Source organism: Anomalospiza imberbis, chromosome 4 (assembly GCF_031753505.1).
Source record: "Anomalospiza imberbis isolate Cuckoo-Finch-1a 21T00152 chromosome 4, ASM3175350v1, whole genome shotgun sequence".
Taxonomy (NCBI): Eukaryota; Metazoa; Chordata; class Aves; order Passeriformes; family Viduidae; genus Anomalospiza; species Anomalospiza imberbis.
The window spans coordinates 42,173,839-42,194,756 of record NC_089684.1 but is presented as its reverse complement, the minus strand read 5'-3'; the positions used below and the strand labels follow the sequence as shown (position 1 = coordinate 42,194,756).

The following is a 20,918-nucleotide window of genomic DNA, read 5'->3' as shown; positions in this document are numbered from 1 at the left end:
CAGTGTGGGTTTAGATACAGACATTGTTTTCACGTGTACAATGCAAAATAACAAAATGTTTACAAATATTTACAAACTCTGCAAAAAAGCAGAGTAAAAAATACAGAAATAAATTATGATTTTTGCTTACTCTTAAACTTGCCCAAAAATTCCATTTAATTTATAGTATCACTACTTAGGCTGGGACAACCTTAGATTTTGTCCACATAGTAACAATGATTAACCCATGCTAACACAACACACCAAGCATGATACATGTTTGGTGATTATACTAGTGCATCTTCTTTTGCCTCTCAGGACTTGAAATTGCCATTTCTAGACTATTAACTCTTACCTGTATTTTCAAAAAACTTTCCTTCCACTTATAACCTGAAGGATGGGTTATATTTTTCTTGAATCAAAAAGAGACTTCACATCAAGTATCACAAGAAAGAGAAAGCCAATTAAAGCAGCAGTGAAGAGACGCTGGCTCTTGTTAGGGCATGTAAGATTTCAAACCACTGAACTACATCTTGATGTATCTTTTGCTCTCAGTGTTTTAGAATATTTTAAGTTCTGATCCAAATACATCTTGAAAGCCAATCTATTTATTTCATTCTCCACAAAATTACTGCTACTATGACACACTTACGGCATTTTTCTGCAAGTACTTCTGCAATGAACAATTCAGGGGGACTCTTGAGTGTACACATGCCTGCACCTCTCAAGATATCAACACATATACCAATGCTTCATACTTCTTTTTACAGAGAATTCTTTGCTAACAAAGTTTAATCCACTTAAAAAATAGCTCATGCTGATTGAAATGCATTGCCACATCTTCTCATGCCTGAGACAAAAGATGCCTACCATGTGTACAGTCTGGTGTGATGTCCTCAAAAAAGTACTGAGTAGCTTCAAAAGCAGAGTCTGGCTCTTCTTGCTCAGGGGATGGATCTAAGCAACACAGTAAGATTCTTTCATTAAATTGTCACCCTTTAATTAAAAACTGAAAGATATTTCCATTGATACATTTAGAATGTCAGTTTCTGGAAGTAAGAGAGTGTGATGGGCTAGGAATCATCTCTTTTTAACTCACAGGAGATGAACAACTGAATTGTTTCATTCCCAACATCCAATACTGACAAGGAGCTGTTTGCTTCCAGAGACTGGCTTACCCATCTTCCCATGCCTACTTCCATTACTTTCTTCTGTGTAGCTCAGTGTGTCCTAAGCAGGGTTTGCTCTCTTTCCTACTTGGAAACAATCTGTCATCATTTGGTATGAGCGTGCCAGTCCCCAAATGTGAGAAGCTGCATTCTTAAAAGCAGGTATTTTTTTGGTAATAGTTCAATTTCTTTTTTAATTTAAAGTATTTCAAGAAAGTATTTTAAGGTTTTTTTTCCCATTTAAATTACTGAATCACTCAAGCCTACCTCCAAGCAAAACCAGCTGGGAGCAATCACCAATGTTCAAAGCATACAAAGGTGAATGTCCTCTCAAAGTTTCTAGATATGTTTACCACAGCATGTAAATATACACAAGAATTAAACTACCCAAGCAGTAGCCATGTTCTCAAAGTGCAGGTTCAGTAGGGACAGCAGTAGGTTCTTTATGGCATGTGCGTGACAAGCCAGAGAGGACAAAGCTCCAGTATAGAATTTTCAGAACTGTTCTGAGGTGTTTTCATCCCCTCTCCACCCTGAACTGCTTCTCTCACTTAGCTGAGTCCAGGTTTGTACAGCTTCCTGGAAAACACATCTATGAAACGATCTGGAGCTTCCCTCTGCAAACAGTTGTGTCAGCTCAGAGGGGAAACCAAGGAGAAAGCCTAGGGACAGAAATGAGGAGCCAGGACATGCAGGAACATTTCAAACCAGCTTAATTTTCAAAGTCTTAAACAGAGTGCATTATGGTAACATGTGTTGAAGAACACTGGATTTATGTCTGGAGGATATCACCAACCCCAGCTTAACAGGCAAGAGATATTTATATGTTTGTGGAGGGAGCAATTAAAGGCTGTGAGGGTGCTTTCAGACTTTCCAAATCTGTCTGGTTAGAGTAGAAGCTTCCTTATTTTACTGCTGCATAAACAGCTCCAATAATTCCCACAAATTAATTTTTAATTGGGAAAGCCAGTCATAAACAACTCTGCTCTAAATTCCTGTTCTCATGAAAACAAGAGCTATTTTAACATCACTTACCAGGCAAAACATGCATTTTATACAGTAGCTTCAGCTTCTCTGTAAGATCTCCATGGCATGCTGCACCTAAAAAACATTACATGCAGTACATTACTAGTCAGCATTCTGTGCCATTTTATTTGTTATAGCCACAATATTTTGGTTTAGAAGCTGCTACATTCACTCTGGGAAGTACTGTATCCGTTTAAAGCTCAAGATCATAAGGCAGTCACTCGACTTCTAAGAACATACAGTAAAAACAGTAAGAGAACACAGACAAATCTACCCTGAATTTTGTACTTCAATCTTGGGTCCTTTATTAAATGCCTATTTCATAAATCTCTATCTATGATTATGGCATTTTCGCTCAGAAAGGCCTCCAGCTGGAACTTAACAAAACCTTTTTTGTGTGGACTTCAGACTTTCTGATATGAGGATCTAATAACAACATCACATGTCTCAGAGCAGTAAGATATTTACAAAAAAAAAAAAAAAAAAGAAAGAAATTCAAATAAAGAATATTTATCATAGCTTAGCCATGGGCTAGTGATTTTTTCACATCAACCCCTATTTGTTTCTGGACTACACTAGAATTAGCTGTATGAAATCCAAGAGGTCTGTTGAAGCCCCCTCCTTCCAATGAATTAAATGGATAGTAGTTAATTTTAAAGTAACAAAATAACTGATAATCAGACTTTTTCATAAATCTCACTTGTTGTGACATGCCATCCATAAATAAATGAATTAATTTTTATTAATTAGATTGTGCAGAGATTTATTTTACCTTACAGGTGACTGTGTCAACTTACCTCTGCTTTGCAAACTACAGAGTGTGGTGTGGCAAGTACTAACAATCACAGTCTCTTGTAAAGCTTAACACTCCAATAAATACAGATGTTATGCCAAAAAGTTGAGCACATCTACATTAGCCATTTTGCTTTCAACATGGTCCTTTTTTTAAGCACAAAACCTCATTATGTTCCTGTCTGTTGTATCACACCATGCAGATAACGCATTCTCTTCTGGTAAAGGCAACATGACATAATCAAAGGACAGAATGGGCTGTACTTCTGCATCTTCCATCAACAGGGAACTGCAAAATAGGATTCAGGGCACAGGGTGACACGTGTAGGCTTGCTGCTCTCTCTGTTCCCAGATTTGAAGAGAACTGAAAAAGCTCCATAACTACAATAAATCTGTATGTGCTTCCTGGTGCACACTTTTCCTTCCTCCTAATGTGTCCCTTTTCCTTTTTGCTCAAAATTAGGAAGAGCATTGCATCAGCAAGTCAAGAGAGGTGATCCCGCCCCTGAAAGGCTTGGCGAATGCTCCTGCATTCTGTGGTTGAAAAAACCCTGTTTGCAAAAAAAAAAAAAAAAAAAAAACCCAAAAAAACCCCACCAAACAAATTTACACTCAAGTAGTCCTTGCAAGACACAGCTTTCATGGTGCTGACTTCGACAGGAGGCTGTGACAAGTACTGCAGTCAGCAGCAGCCACTGGAGAAGTGGGAGGGCTGTGTACTCTGGCAAGGGAGTACTGCAAAAACCTGATGGGAGGCAGGAGGCCACTTGGAATCCATGTAGAGATCTCTGCAGCTTACTTGGATGTGCAGTCAACAACTGTCATGCTATAATCCAGTGTGTTACAGGAGTGCAGGTGGGCTCTGTCAAGAGTGAATAACCCAACGAGCTCCTAACCAAGGTTGAAAACCTCTTCTGAGCAGCACAATTCATTGGGCAAACCACTCCTGTATTTGAACTATATTATTGCAACAGGGCACAGAGTAAATATAAGGAATACACCAGGTTATTCCATCTTTGCTCAGCTGAGGCCCTAGAGGCACCTGAAGTAGGAGGTTCTTGAGCTATTTGTGGTAGAGACAATGGAATTATTAAAAGTCCTGGGGCATGGTGAAATATACTCAAACATGTCCATTGTTCTTTTGTTGACTGTGTTGTCCTTCCTACTACTCATGTGCTTGTCAACAAAAAAGGGTGTCAGCAGGGTTGATTTACTTTTTAGGGGAAGAAAAAAAGAAGGTTTCCAAATTACACCACAGTGGGCTTAGTTTCTGAAAAATACAAGATTTCAGAATGAGCATTTTTGATTGTTTTGCCCATTGAAGATTTTAGTTCAGTCGTGTTGGCTTATAGCCACATTTGTGCATTTTACATTTATTTCTGTTCACAGTGCTCAATACTAGCCCTAGTTCTTATTACTCATTACTGGTTCCCAAACATCGTGTCTCAATCAATAGCTGGTTGACTGTTACTAACAGCATCCTGTAAACTGGAAGAGTAGCTAATTCCTCAAAAGGCCACTGAGTGGTACCTGGAACAGCACCTCAAATACAAATCACTGCATCACAGGAAGCACTGGGATTTTTTTGGGTGGTGTGAAGGGGAGGCATGCAGCCAGTTTTACCTTCACAGCTATTTTGCACTTACAAGAGAACAGGTGCTACTCTCAACACTGTGCTACTCTCAAAACTTTTGTACAGAGGTTTTAATGCAAGGCTGCATTTGGAGCCCTAATGCTTAAACATAATGGTAACAAAGAGTTGCTGAAAGCCAGACTGGGCAACATTTTCACTCTCAGAAGGAATAAAAATGCAGAGCTGGAGGAAACTCCACATTGCCATGAAATGACACATGGTAGATGGTGGGATGTTGGTCACTTACAGCAAACAACTCCAGCTATATTTAAAAAAGGAGTGGCCGGCTTCTGCCTTGTCTTTGCTTCCACATGTTAATCCTGGGGCTTGCAACGTCGACTTTCATGTCCTGAAATGTTACTTCTTCAAGTCTAAAAATATTCAGCCTCCCTCTCTGACCTGCACCTTCACTTTCTCCTTTTCAGGGACTTCCAAACTGCTCTCTGCAGTTTTGGTTACTGATTTCAGAAGCAACAGAGGTAGTACCTCACACTTAACTATGCCAAGGGGAAATACACCATTAAGCACCCGTATTGCAGTTAATTTTTGTGTTGAGAGTTAGCAGTCGGTAAAATCCTCGGATCCTAACGGATCTGTTCATGTGTTGTACTTTTCCCAGTGTAATACACCACTGGCTAATGTACACTCACCTACTAAACCAGTCTAAACCCCAAAGGGAACCACTGTCACAGGCAAGATAAAACGAGCTGAACAGAAACAAACTGCTTTGCCACATTAGTTTGAAAATGCCGCGGATCCTTCTTACTTAGTCCAGAGACGAATTCACGGAAGTTGATGAGCAGATCTCCATTTTCATCCAGAAGCCTGAACAAGCGGGCAGCCAATGTATCTGAGTGAGTTCCACAGGCCCAGGGGAAGAGGAGGGCAAACATGCCCTTGAACTGCTCAAAGTCAATGCGGTACTGCTCCAGGTAAGGCAGGCTGGGGTCGTGCCGCTCCGTGGCGTTGCTGTTTCCTCCCCAGTAGCAGCTCGTCAGGTGTTCTGCCTAAACAGAAGGTAAACACCATGAGATTGTCAGCACCTCTATAAACAATTCATTGCTCTCCATGACAAAAAAAATCCAAACAACTCTTCCACATGCATTCTTAAAACAATGCAAGATAACAGGTGCATTTCAATTTATCCAGCCCTTCCACTCCTGGAAGGGCTTTCTCCTCTAACCAGCATAAAAAAGCATCCCTCTACTAAAAAAAAAAAAAAAATATAAAGCAAAACTTTTTCTGCCTTCCAGGCAGATGAAACATGAAATCCAGAGCTGTGACTTCACAGGCTTGTTGTGCTTAGTCACCCTCTGCACCCTCATCATGCAGCCAAGTCAGAAGGTTCATGAAATCTTTATTTAATCTTTAATAATATTTCAAATAGCTGTTTATTTGAAATATTTTTTGTAGATTCTCAAAAATACTGAAAAATGTACTGTTCTTTCAGTTTTACAGAAGTCAGCGGAGGTTCTGGAGCTGATTTTGCCAGAATCTAATTCAAAACAATTCAGAAGCTTAGAGAAAAAGAGCCTAGCACTGCACAGGGATCACCCAGGGAGGACTGTTTGGCTTGGTCTTACTGATTTCATGGAAGACTGAAAGAAGGCACTGCAGGATTCGGACAACTTCAACTTGTTGTTACAGAGAGGAAATTAACAGGATATAATTCTTCATCATATTAAAAAAAAACAACCCTTCTTGTAACAAAACAGAAGAAAGTAATTTTTTAAGACATTGTGCATAAAGGTGGAGCTAAAACATTTAAATGCTCACCTTTAAATTTGTGAATCTAATGGCACTGCTGTACAACCAAATGACGAAGACACATCACTTTGTGGCATTAAATTCCCATTTAATGCATTACAGCATCAACAATGGCAAAAACCAGCTACTGCTATACAAAAGTATTAACTGGCTGAGATAATAGAATTGTGATAAATTCCAAAATTTGGGTCAGGTAGAGAGACACATATGTTTAGTTTCTAATGACTGATCAAAAGCCTCTATCCATTTTTAATTTAATTTTTTTACCAGTATATAATTTTTTCCATGGACAAATCAATTAGCAAACTAAACCTTTCCTGATGTTTTAAAAACTGCTTGAGTTTAGGGTTTTTTTGTATATCAATAATACAGCAGCTAATTCAAGTTGGTATCCAGATACCCAACAATAACTGACGGACTTGACCCGGTCAAGAGTCCCACATCAAAAATGAACATTTACACTTCCTGGAGGCACATGATCTTATCTTCACTTAGCTTTACCTTGAAAAGCGCATAGAGTTCCTCCAGTTCATCGACAGTAAAAGAAGTCTCTGTCACAATAGTTCGTACCTTTTGAAACACAACATTAGCAGTTACAGATTTGAAATCCATGTTCCACTGAAAAGCTAAGCTTCAGAAAATGACTGAACTTGTTATTTGTAAAGAACATTATTTCAGTACTGACCACATTGCGCTTTGTAGTATCTTCGAGGGTTTGGATGACTTTCAGTCTTTGTTTGAATCTCATTTGTTCAATTAAATCTGCCCGGATACTTCCAAATTTCTTGAAAGAGAAAAAGTAGCACATGATCGTCTGTGTGTTCATATTCAGAATATTCAGCTTGCCTTTAATGTCTTAGAAAAATAAATTTAATTACATGATGTACCACAAATGAAACTGCTGTTAACGCATTTTTCAAACACATTACAAAATTACAAAGACTCTAGGAATATATCACTAGATTTTATTTTTCCCAAGCACTTATTTTAATTTGAAAGGTCTTTATTCAATTTCAAACTCTCTCATTTCAAACTGTAATCTCAGTATGTAGAAACTTCTTGCTTGGCAAATCTCTGTGAATAGATTGTTTCATAAGTCCTACTGTGGAGTTATATTTCAGCTTGTCCTGGAATGTCTCATAATCACAACAGAAAGAGAATATTAAACTAACTGGATCTCTAATGGCAGAGACAGTACGGCAGTCCTTACATTCTGAGGATCTGAAGCAAAGTAGCAAGAATGCAATTTCCATTAGGAAAATATTTTCTTTAATACCCAAGTCTTATTTTCAGAAGTTTTTTCCATAATGCACGTAACAGTGTCTGGGAGCAGCTGCACATACTACAAAAGCATCATAGGGGAAAAAACCCACTAGGAATCATATTCCATGTTTTCATATGCAGAGGAATGCCTAATCCCTAAGATTCATTTTTGTAGAAGTATTATAAACAGAAGTTTCTTGCCATCCAAAATCCACACACTTAGGAATGCACAGATGACCAGCAGGAACAACAATGCCATACATCAACTACACCATATGCAAAGCATAAAGGGATGGCAGGACACACTTTCATACAAGATGGATTTATATTTCCAGTGCAAGTGTATCTACATAAGCAGGTCATAATATGCTGGCTCATTCTTGTAAAATGAAATTAATGCTAAAGCTGCATTTATCTATAAAGGTATTCACCTTCATCATGTACCACGGGAGTAAAAAGATGCTTCATTTGTGAGCATGTTTCAAATAAAGAAGTCTTTTGACAAAAATGGAATGTAGATAAACATTCATGAATATCAGGCATCACAGAGGTCACAAAACCTTGTGAAAGACAGATCTTTCGTGGCTCTGAGGCCACACCTATTCCAGTAGTCAGTGTTTATTCACTGGTCTGGGGGCCAAATAAGAAGGTCTGTTCACATCCATGAAACTAAAACTCATGTAATCTACAAAAAAGGAAGGTTGCAGATGATTACCTTCTGGGAATGGTCCTTTGTCCATGCTAAATTTCAAATTGTAAAAGGAGTTGCTGGAAGGATGTCACCTGTTCAAGGTCAAAATTGTATCAAACCTTTCCACAGCACAGACCTTTCAGTGTCAGCTCTTTAGTTAAAATGGCCAAGATCCAGATACCACTGTGCACACAAGTGAAGTGTTGGAAAGCACTTCCTCACTCCCCATGCTACTTATTTTGCCTAATTTACTGAAATGCAGTTGGTTATTTACCTAGAAGGACGCACAAGGTTCTGTGCTTCCAAAGCCCCAGAAAGACAAACTAGCTCTGCGTGGAGTCAGGTTATTCATTTTAGAGCAGTTAAGCCAATGCAAGCAATCTTCACGGTGAGGAAAATGGGAAAATGCAAGGGAAACACAACTTCACATAAATACCTTCCTGGCCATTCTGACACCTACCAAACACCCCTCTACCCTGATACACCTTTCCCTTCAGCACAGAATACACTAAAGACTGCCTACTTCCTTATTAAATGTGGTATGTTAAAGCAAGGGGAATTTAGGGGCATAGGAAGTGCTTTTGAGAAAGCTGTGCTATTGCTAAGTATAAATCGATTCCATATCAATGGAAGGGAATAATGGAAATTAAAGAGAAAAAAATCTATACAGTTTTTCCTTAATTTTTATAAAGTATGGGTATGCCAGTGTAACCATCAGAGATATTTTAAGTGATGGCTTTTCTTTTTTAATTTAAGGACAATTTAAAACAGTCTGCAGATTTTAGTTGGTTTTGCAGGCTTTGTCCTGTCTTTTAATAGATATTAGTTATTACCAGCTCATTTCACTTGCATTTTTTTTAGCTTTGGTGATAGTAGAGAATATAGTGGCCCATGGTCACAATCAGCACTTTTCAGAAAATAAAAGGCAAAAGAAACAAAGTTTCACTGATAATAGAAAGGTCTTCTGAAATCATACAGATTTAACTACTATTTCAGTTTGGAAAAGCACAAAAAAGCTTAAGCGAAGATTAACTCCTTCCAAATTAAAAGTTCAGCCTTTTGTTTGTAAATCACTTTTTGGTTGTGGGCTGCTCTTCTTTGAGGCCTCAGACTTCTCTTATGAAAACAGCTCCAATTAAAAGAAGAAGAAAGCCTAACTCCTCTTCCTTGCTCCATTTCAGGCTTCTCAGATGAGTCTGCATTTCTTTTATGTTCCTTCTGTTTCAAGCAAAGCTAAATTAGAGTATCAAATTCCTCTGTGAAGCAGTAGTTGAGTTAGTTAGCAAGTTCCTGTTAAGAAATCTTATCCTACCTCATAGGAAGACCTGATAAGCCTGAAGATATCCACCTCAGGATACGGCTCTACATCATCACTGAGCAGGGAGTGAAGATGAGGAATGGGAGGAAGAGTGCTGTCCTTATTAGTTACGCTGTCCAAATATCTGGTGGGGAAAAAAAAATAAAGAAATGAGAAACCCAAGATAAATTAGTATGCCCTCCCATCTGAGGGTTAACAGCACACAGGTTACATATTGATTATTACATGTAAAAGTGATCAAGCCATTCTCTAGGAAGAGTTAAGGTTATATTATGAAAAAAACCCGAAGTTCCAGAAGCATCTTGAAAACTAAACACTGCTACCGAGCTCAAGAAAATCAGAGGTTACACTCAGCAGCATTAGTTCCAATGAAATGACTCAAGCCACTCCATCTATTATCAACCTTTTTCACTGAAATCTATTTGCTCAAGATCCTACCTAATTCTTCTTAGTACAACTTAGTTTATTCCCAAAAGAATTTTCCTTGACATCAAGGCTTTTTCTTAATAACATTTAAAAGGTAGCAGGCTGAAGTAACAAAACTCATGTAATCCACTAAAATAATGAATCAAGTTAAATTTCTATAGCTAGGTTTGGGAAGTTTACTTGAATGTCTTGAAAGAAGAATTTGTATCTTGTTGGTCACTTAGCATTATTTTAAAATAACAGAAGAAGTACCTTATGTGGATGAAAGGAGACTACTACAAGCATGTAAAAGACTTACATATATGGTACTGGTTTAAATTTAGTATTTCAACATAAAATACAAATCAGAAAAGAAAGCAAAAAAGAAATAACAAACAAACACGAAGATACTTAATTTTCGGTAATAAATACCTTCCCAAGACTGTCATGGCTTCTCCATCATCTTTACAGTTAAGCAACTTGTCCACATTAGCTTCGAGGACAGCGAGTGCTAACTGAAATATCACCTTTATTCCTTCACAGAAGAAACAATCCACAACTACCACTGCACTTTCAAATGGCATTACACTGAGGAAAAGAGTGAGGAACCAGGACAGGGAGATGGTGGAGATTACACCCAAGTCCTGCATGCAGTCATAAAGCTGTGGAATGTAGTCACGAGCCAACTCTTCAAAGACTCCCTGATCCACCAATGCTCCTGTTGAAGATAAATAAGGTTGAATTAATTCAGGAGCAACTGATATATTGCCATTTAGGGTAGGAAAAAAATTCTATATATTCTATGTATATAAATAAAAACCTAAGAATATTTTGCATGGTGCTAATGCACATCCTCTCACTTTCATACGAGTAACAGACTCAATGACACTATTGAGCTATACATACGTATTGAACTGTAATAAGCTTTTTTCTGTTTTAATTATATACTCCATAATAAATAAAAAAGGAGTAATTTGGTCTAGCACCAGCAGAAGTTAAATAGTGGCTTGATATTACCATTACTAATTGGAGTAAGACCTCAGCATCACCTGTTGAATGAGGCCAGGGTGACTGTGAGGGTTTAGATTTACTTCAAGAGAACCCGTATTGTACATTCCCATGCCATAACATCAGTGGTTTAACAAGGACGGGAAGAATAATTCTAAGGCTGAGTATCTCAAGTATTTGTGAGATATAGTAAAAACAGATTCCATGATAAATTGAAGTCACTCTCTTCGACATTAACAAGGAAGCTCATCTGCCAAAAACAGCTTTCTGATATTTGTGCCCTTTCATATCAGAGGCACAGGCACAAAGACACAAAGACTTTTACTGAAAACTGCTAAAGCTCCTGTTTCCATCTTACCTTAATCAGCAAACTGGATCATTTAAAACTCAAATTTTAGCCTCCCATCTTTTCTTAAAAATCTGCTTTGCTTAATCCCACTTTAGAATGCCATCTGATCCTAAGTAGGTGATAAACTATTAACCATAACATTATCTCTTTAGGAAATTGCTTTTATTCTCCTGAGCAAGCTGTCTCATCACTAGCATGCACAGATGCATCAACCCATATATTTGTTTCAGTACAAATAACACCAGTTAATTTGGTTAGTTTTTGTACTGTCATTTCAAAAATGTCCCCACAGCATACCAACGACTCTAGTGTTGTAGTAGTCAGGCAGCATACGCTCACACAGAGCCACCAGCAGCCAGAAAGCTTCCTCCTCTTTTGCATAAAGGAGGAGCACTGAAGTGACAATATTCATAGCCTAAAAGAAAGGGAAATAGAATTATTCAATATCTAGCACTGTGCCTGGGTAGAAAAATGGTTAGGAAATTAGCTACATCGCTCCCTGCAGATCCCAAACTGTTCAAGTACTTCCCTGTAAAAACAGCAGTGTTTCCCCAGTGCTCAAAGAAAGGTTTGAGAAAGCCTCAAATCACAGAAAACTGTAAAGTTTTTCTTTAGTTTTGTTGTTGTCATTTCACTGGGGCTTTTTGGTGGGTTATTTTTAGGTCAGTTTGTTTTGTGTTGCAGTTTTTTTTTTTTTAAGAAATCAAGATTTTTCTTCCTAATCCAAGAGCTGACTCAGGTCTCCAAGCATGTGTTACACTGCTACTGATACTTTGCCATAGGTGCTCTTGGGGAATCTGGGTCTAGTGCAGCCAAAACACCTCCCACAGCACTAGTGATGTGCCTGAATTCTCACTGTAGCTGAACCAAATCTCAAGGTTATTAATTACTGTGACAGCTTTAGGGACCAGAATTGAAATGTCTTTCTGCTGCTCCTCTGTTAAATAATCTTTACAAATGTTGTAGCTATTACTTAGTACCACATGTGTTATTAAATAATTTATGATGGTATCTGTTAGAACTGCTTGCACTTACTCAAGTTGCATCTGGAAGACTTAATAGTCAGATATTAATCAAGCTTCTTAATACTAATGAATTTACGTTTCTTGTTTGTAAAAGTATGTAGGAAGGCAAAAAAGGCCTGGGTGATAAACCAAAATTATATAGTAAGAAAGAATGATTTAGGACCAGAAACTAAAGTGACTTGAATTATGGGCATAAGAACCTCAAAACCATGCACTGGGGTCAGCATTAACTCCACAGATATATGGTTGGGACTCACAGTGATATCTCCTAGGATGCTTTATTTTTTGCAAAGTGTTTGGGGGTTTTTTGCTTGGTTTTTTGGTTGTTTTCTGGTTTTGTTTCTTTTCATTGCTTTGAATGATATGGCACACCATCATTGAAAGAGGAAAGGAGGTTCTGGAGGGTTATAACTAATACATTGAATAATAATTAATTATAAGATGGACAGATAAAAATAGATAAAAATTTAGGGCTGAACACAAAGTGGTTTAGTTTTGAGGGATTTTTTTGTTAATATGAAAATAACCTTTCTTCAGGGTCCTTTGTTATTTTCTGTAGACAGCTCTGTTATCATCTGGTCAGTTTCTAGATTTATGAGCGGAAATTATGCTTACAGGAGTAAATATCTCTCAACGTGTGCTGCTAATACTGCTATTGGAGCAGGTCCTTGTATGCCATCTCTCTGGCCTCAGCATTCCTGCCTCTCTGCAGCACTGAGGTGTGAGCTCGCAGCACCATCCACACCTCAGTGTGCTTCACACCCCTGAAACCTCACGTGCATGACTGAAGAAACAGGACTGCAAGGAAAGAACTGGAATTCCAGAAGCCGAAGGAGTGCAGGGTATTTCAATTACCTGACAATATCCTATGTTTGGATTTCTGAAAGCATAAGCTGTCAAGACTCTCCTTAAAGCAGCAATACCCATCTCATTCTGGAATGCAGGGTGCTCTGGAAGGGAGCGGTGCAGATCCCTCTCTATTTCTTCTGTAGCAAGATTGTATTTTCCCATTGATTTCTCCACTAGGTCCTCATAATAGCCAGGATGAGTGGTCATTTCATTAATGGCTCCTAGGAGTAGGAGAACAGTATTAAAACCAGGAGAAAATGGAAGGTTTAGCAGGTACAGTATTCCAACATGATAATCTTCTCCCCTTCCATTCTGAGTGTCAGCAAGAACTTTGAAAGCAAATATGAAAATATTATTTCTTTAAAGGTGATTAAAAAATTAAAAAGTATGTGCTTTGGTGATTATCACTCCTTCCTGTCTTCTCTACAGGCATTTTTATAATGAGGTTAAAATTCCTCTCAGCCAGAACAAAACAGGAGGCGTGAAGAACAAACCAACTGGGCAGTCACATGGTATCATGAGCTCCCTCTGCAGCTGGCTGTGGGTTTGGTTATCCTAAATAACTCAAAACTTGTCTCTGAGAAAGCTACTCGCCCTGCAAACAGAGTAGATTAATGTTTGGTTGCAGAGAGTATGATGTCAGCCAAAAGCAAGACACAAAAACTCAAGAGCTCTATTCCTACTTCTGAAAATGATTCTGTCATCCTGGGCTGGGCACTCAGCCTTAGGGATACCACTACATGCTCACAGAGTTGCTATGAGATTTCACTACTGACTTTACAACTTCTCTGGAAATGAAAATCAAGTGTCAGTAGCACAAAGTAATCTACATAGAAAGTATGAGTTATAGCCACACAGTGAAAATCAGTCCAAACTAGCTGTTAATAGGACACAAAATAGAGCCCTGCATTCCTGTGTGTATCTTCTGGAAACATTTCTTTCTGCCCGGCAGCAAAGAGATAATGTACATGACTATGTATTACTAGGGAAGAAATAGAAAACAAACTTGAAAGCATCATTAGGTCACCAGATAAAAGGCCCTCGTGCTCATATCATAAGTGGTGTGGGTAGCTGTGGTAACTTGAGAAGGGTAGAGCTAAAGAAGGCATATGGTGATAGGTTATGAAGAATGCTTGAGGTAGATTGATTTCCATATAATTAGTAACAAAATTCTTCACCTTCAAAAAAAACCCCACTTTAAGTGGACACATATAGAGAGAATCCTTTATGGCACAGAACCCCAGATAAATATTTTCTCACCATTTTTTCACAGGAAGCACCTTAATGACATGTTAGAGTAGCTTTTTTTTTATATCAACAACAACAACAAAAAAAACTGTGGTTCCATGCAACATGCCTGAACTTTGGAATTCCTTGCAACAATTGCTGTGAAGGCCAAAAGCTCAAATGGATCCACAAATCCCAATAAATGGGAATTAGGCTTGCTGGTGGTCGCTAAACATCTAGAAGGTCCCTAAACGACTGACTTCTGGTTACTGAATGCATGTTCTGCTTTTTATGTGTTCTTCCTTAATTATGAGAGCCCGTTTGAGAACGGGTATTTGCCAGTCTGAACATAAATCTTGTCTAAACTTGTCTGGTGTCCGCTAACAATCACAGCCTTACTTACTCCAAATATTTTCAGACACTTATTATGTGCACCTTTAATCACCTTTGAAATCCTTTCTTCCCTCATGCTTTTGCTTATATCTCACAGACACATTCAAACGAAAACCTACCCGAAAAGAGCAGCCAAAGTTCCCCTCTCATGCTTTCTGGAATGCCCTTTAGCACAAGGTCTCTTGTTTTCTCTGTACGATACATACAGACCCCTTGGCCATATTCAGCAAAGTGAATCTTCCAGGCCTGTTCCTTCAGGAACTCCTTGGCCTAAAAGCAAAGAAAGGCATGTATAAAGATGCATCTTCTCTTTCTAACACTCTGACCCACTAAAATCTTGAGTGCTAAAAAGCCTGCAATATCCTAATCAAGTGAGCAAGAAATAACTTGGCTACAGTCCAGTTACCTTCTTAATGGGCTGCCTCCTCCCATTCCCTAGTTTCTATGCCAGTAGACCTTGCTGTTAAGAGAAGTAGTTATACTTAAAAGCAGGAATACAAACTCTCCTTGAATTACATCAAACTTTGCTTTTATGTAGTGAAGTTATTTGCATTGATAAAACAACAACATGTTCAAGCCTTTACTTCTGTGAAAAATACTGCCTCTTCTTAAAAGTCTGGCAAATGAAACTCTTCTTGGTCAGCAACATGGGTTTTAAGGCAAACATAATTTAACAGCCTGTTTAGTCAGGTGGAGCACTCAGAGGTGTATTTTACCAGTTTAGGGTTGAACTCCTCAGGTGACCTGCGCCGATACATTGTCATTAAAGCTTGAGTTGCTGTTGGAATACCATTATCATTGAGGTTGAATTGTCGCTCTCCCTCCGACTCAGAGCTCAGGCTTTTGTGAGGGCTGGCAGAAATCAAACTACTTGACCTTGTAAACACCTGTAGAAAGCAGTCACAAGCAATGCAGGCATAAAGATGAGCCAGTGTCTGGACATTTTACTTCACTTTACTTCAAAATTTATACATGCTAATGATTAACAAAAACATAAGCCAGCAAAAATTAGACCAGTAGAGAATAATGAAATATCTTCCAGTTTCTCAACAGCTCTCCTGAAACACAACCAAACTCTAGAACTAGAATTGCTAGGGTAATGTTAACCCTAAGTAGCCCTGGGCAATTGAACCAGCACCCTTGATCTGTCAACATCACAGGACTGCTAGATTGTGATTTGGAAGAAAAGTATTTTGAAGTATTTCCTGACTTCTCAAACAGCTTTGAAACTGCATCACAGTAAAATCTCATGGAGCAGTTCACATCAAATGCCTGAAATTGCAAGTCAGTCACGCACATCTAGATGTGTAGTCATATTACAAATTGTAGTAATGCTTACAATTAATTTGTGTTTATAATTCAGTAGGTAGAATACTTAGATCCATTTACAGCAAAAGTTCCAGCACTATACACACCTACATGCTCTGGTACACAACAACACAGTAATTATACCTCGCCATCAACAAAGCAAGTAGAAAAGTTCTTTTAAGACACACATGGCCAACAGGGTAGGGCTCCTCAGGACAGTACTAAGGTATGGCTTAGGACAGACTGGGAATGTGAGATCTACCTACAGAATACTAAAATGATATACCACAAAAGCCTCTTCTGCTTTGAGATCTGAATTACTATACTTTGCTGGGTTTAACAGAACTGATAAGGTTGTTATATGAAGCATCCTTATTTCATACATAAAAGCTGGAATTCAGCAGAAGGCTTGACATTCAAAGTGCCTAAGAAAAGTGTATCTAATCATAACTTTTAAGAACCATTTACTTTGCGCACACATACAAGGAAGTGGTTCAGAATAGGGTCATTTGATGTTCAGGACAAGACTGGCTTTTTCCTGTAAGGACAAATGTTCCAAAGTTCATTAGCAATGCATATGTAAACCTGCTCAGTTCAGTCATTGTTTTCAGAAGAATCAAAAGATGGGATTTAGCAGCTAAAGTCTTGAATAAAAGGAGTTTCCTGCCAACTGATAATTTCTTCAAATTATTAAAATTGCAGAATTACATTTGAGTTGGACAAGTAAATAGATATTAAAAGTACTATTCAATTAATCAGTTAATTAACTATGACACTTTCCAGCAAGATACATGGTAATTTCAGAATGTGACAGCAAGAATTAGAGTAGCTCTTCCTCAGCAATGCAATTTCTCTTAGGTTTAACATGAAAAAGATAGATATCCTAACTGACAAATTTGAACACTTCAGCTCGAAGGCATTAACACAAAAGAGGTCACATTTCTGTGCCTAAAGGTTTAGCTTCACAAAAACTTAAAGATGTTTCCTCTCCCCACACCAGTTAAAATCCTCTTCTAAAAAATTATTCATGTTCCTTAACATACCTCATCATCTGAGCTGATATAGCTTCCAGAAATATTTTTATCCAAGTATATTTTTGAAGTGGTTTGTTGCAGAAAGTCTGAGATCCTCTGTACAAGAAAGTCTCTGTCTTTCAAGTTGGCAAAGAGGAACGTCATTCTGTTTTTCGTGCTGATTGACAGTGGGCTGGGCAACACACTGGAGCTGTCTGCCTTTTCCACTATTGTCACCTAGGAAGAAACAGTTGCTACAGCTTAAGATCTTTAGTTAATCAAGCTCCTTGGTCTAAGAAAACATCTTAAATACAAAAACCCATGCTCCTTCCACCCTTATATCAAATCCCTACGGACATCCCTTTGCCAGAAAACATGGTTTGCATACAAGGGCTTACAAGCCTGAAAGACAAAGGCTGTAATCCCTCAAACAACTGGTTTCAATACATTTTTCATCAAAACTCCCCTGCACTACTTAGCTGATTTTCCTCAGACCATATTTTAAAAGAATCAGTAAAACAGAATTTCATCTGCGGGATACAAATCTATCAGCTTTCTTCTAGGACTTCCTCTCCTGCTTCCTAACACCATCAGCACAGGCCACAGAAACTGTGACCTACTTTTTACTGCCAATACACGTGAATAAACCATTTTTGAGATGATGCTCCTGTACAACTGTACTATAGTTGCACACTGTGAAAACAGTTGCATAGTGATATTTTAACTGCATTTTCACAGTACACAGGAACTTGCAACAAAGGGAAATTAACCCCATGTCTTCCCTTACAAAGGGAAATATCTAACCCTGTGAGGTAGAGGCTTCTCTATGGCCTTCAGTTGTTAGGAATAGAGTCACTAATCTAACTGAACTCCAACCTGTAAACAGTACCCATACCACAATCTCCTGAGGACAGGGAACGAGCTCCCTGAGGTTTTGGTAAAACACATTAACACAAAGAAATCTCAGGGATAAGTCATACATACACTGTTGAATTATGTAACAGTTGTGTGTCCTAAACATTACCAACTATTACCTTATATCAATCTTCCAAGTTTGTGCAATTCATACATTGAACAAAACACAAATAATAACTATAAATACTTTTAACCACTGCTTTTATTACTTTAGATTATTTCTTAGGTAATGAAAACTGACTTTCTGCCTCCAGAATAGAAAGTGAGACATTTAATTTTCCTAGGACTTTGACTTTTGCTCCTTTAACCCTTTTAAGAACAGAAATCAATGGTAAGACACGAGTGCTACAATATTAATAGCTCTCTAGCTAAATGGATAGGGTAACCATTTTTCATGCATTCTCCTTGAAGACCTAAAGACTGCAGTGCACCGCTCAGGGGCTAAACCACTTCTCTGTTATCTCAATTTCCTTTTATTTCTCTGTTAACTACGAATCTATTTGTTACTTGTTAACTTAAAGGACTTCACTAATAGCATATTAAAGTTAGCTAAAAAGTGTTCCCTATGTTTCCTGTTCCACTCAAAAGCTCTTCAAGAGCAATCAGCACACAAGACAGACAAATTCTAAAGGCACAGGACAGACATTATTAAAACAAGCTCAATTATAGCTCTGCTATAATGAGAGCTGATATCCACTTATTTCCTATTCAATAGAGATACACATGTATCTGAAGTGCTTTGTCTTGGAGAGGGCACCTGCTGAAGATGCAGTGAGGAGTGCAGTCAGCCACTGAAAAACATCTTTCCCCACCATAATTTCTGAATCAATGCTTTGCTATTGTCTTATCTGTCAAAACACCTCCAGGATATTACAGAACACTGGAATTAACTTAAGGTTTAACCCAAAGCTTTAATTAAATAGAAAGCTTTCCTTTAATTACTAAAGGTACTGATCAGATGTTCTGAGGACTGGCACTACTCCCTGGTTTACTGTTCTCCTTGCTGGTGCTGAGACATGAAGCTGTTCAAACAGAAGCACTTGCTCCTTCAGCTACTCCTGTCTCTTAAAGCTTTAGAGCTGCTCTGAATCCCATGCTGCTGTGACTGTGGCTATCAAAAGCAGTTGCTGAATCTGCATCCAGGAAAAGAGGTCCTGTTAAATGAAGACTTTGCTCCTCTGCCACTTTACCTGCAGGATTGCCATTCCTTTTGATTTTCAGACAAACAGTGCAACCATAATTGAAAACCTCATCCCAAATAACCAAAGTTGTTGCAACAAGCTGCTGAGAAGCTGTACTCCAAAGTTTCTGAACAAGTACCTGTTTTACTCTTAATGATTTGCAGGGGTAAACAGTGCCTTGAAATATTCCATTGTTCTTCAGTAAAGCCAAACTGTCCTTGGTTTGCTACTACTACATCAGCTTTGCTACTACTTCCAAAACTTACCACAATTTTCCATTAACCCACAAATCAAGTCAGCCATAAAAAACTCCCCAACATAATTTTTTTTTTATTGCATCAAAACAACTCTTCTTACTGATGATCTGCTTTAAGTAACCAGCTTTAAAAAGGGAAACACACCAATTTGAAAAATACTGACAAAATATTTTCCACATACAGGAATAAACAATTGCAAGTCTGTGTGAAGAGGCAATTCAAAACTTTAGGATTATGAATCTTTTTATATCTGACAAAGGCAAATCTTATCTGACAGATTCTTTACCAGAACTTCCACTCATCAATCTAGGAAGTTTCACCCTCCACTCTTCCCTATGAGGCACAAAAAATGTAAAATTGGGCTGTAAATCAGAATACAAATTATGAGAGAGGAAGAACTCAAAAGGTTATGAAAACTGATGGAAAAAACTCAGTGTGAGCTTTAGTAGTAGGAACTGTGAACTAAGATACACAATCATTAAATATTACTTAGAATACAACAGTATGGCATGCTCACAAGAGATTAAAAGAATGAAAAGAGGCTTTTCTCCAAAAAGAATAAAAAAATAAATAATAGTAAAAAAACCCCACCAAAATACAAATATTTACCTCTCGAAGAGGGATAATAAGGCTGCACAAGTTCTCTTCTTTACTAGTAAAGCAAATGTAGTTTGTAGAAACAAACATCTGACCCAAAATATGCATTTTGTTGAAAGGAGTCCAAAGAGTACAGTCTGTGTGTCCATCTAATTTCTCATCCTTGGGAAGTCGGAACAATGCACGGTATCTCTCACTCTTTGCTCTGGCATCAAGATCCCTAAAAAAACCCACAAGAAGATTTTCTTGGTTTAGGGAATATAAAATACATTTTAGGATGTATTTTATGCAAATCATTGCAAGTTACCTGTAACATATAACTCAGCTATGCAAGGAGTGTACAGCAAAAAGTTGGAAATAATTTACATATAGTGGAGACATAGTCTTCACTTTTGGAGGGTTCTAAAACTACATGAAAAAAAAAGGCTACCATGAATGACTCAGACATTCATCCTTACTTCTCAGAGAGGAAAGATGGAGTGAGCTTTTCATATTCAGCCACACTTTCAGAGAATATATACAGTGAATCCACTTTTTGTTAATAGTAATAAAAAATGCTTCTTTGAGGCTTTTTTATTAACATTATGGAATCCTTAAGGTTAGAGTTTGGTAACAATTTCAAGACTTAGTCTTGATAATGCACTCAGTGCAAGGCACTCAACAATAAGGACAAACAAAAGTGATATAATGAATGTCACAGGTCACTAAATAATGAATGTCACATGTCACTAAATAATGAGAAATATAATCAAG

The 20,918-nt window shown here is 38.0% G+C and overlaps 1 protein-coding gene across 3 annotated transcripts in view; it reads right to left on the bottom strand.

Annotated features, from left to right (window-relative positions):
• TBC1D9 (TBC1 domain family member 9) overlaps nt 1–20,918 on the bottom strand; it is a 45,719-nt gene that overhangs the window by 3,514 nt on the left and 21,287 nt on the right. For all 3 annotated transcript variants that reach the window (XM_068188025.1, XM_068188027.1, XM_068188024.1), the window contains exons 6-18: nt 20,178–20,385; nt 17,246–17,452; nt 15,611–15,781; nt 15,014–15,164; nt 13,281–13,495; nt 11,698–11,815; nt 10,476–10,761; nt 9,633–9,762; nt 7,052–7,150; nt 6,868–6,936; nt 5,366–5,606; nt 2,184–2,249; nt 850–936 (exon numbers count right to left, since the gene is read on the bottom strand). In XM_068188025.1, the coding sequence (XP_068044126.1) occupies nt 850–936; nt 2,184–2,249; nt 5,366–5,606; nt 6,868–6,936; nt 7,052–7,150; nt 9,633–9,762; nt 10,476–10,761; nt 11,698–11,815; nt 13,281–13,495; nt 15,014–15,164; nt 15,611–15,781; nt 17,246–17,452; nt 20,178–20,385 (2,048 nt within the window). The remainder of the gene's footprint in view (nt 1–849; nt 937–2,183; nt 2,250–5,365; nt 5,607–6,867; nt 6,937–7,051; nt 7,151–9,632; nt 9,763–10,475; nt 10,762–11,697; nt 11,816–13,280; nt 13,496–15,013; nt 15,165–15,610; nt 15,782–17,245; nt 17,453–20,177; nt 20,386–20,918) is intronic.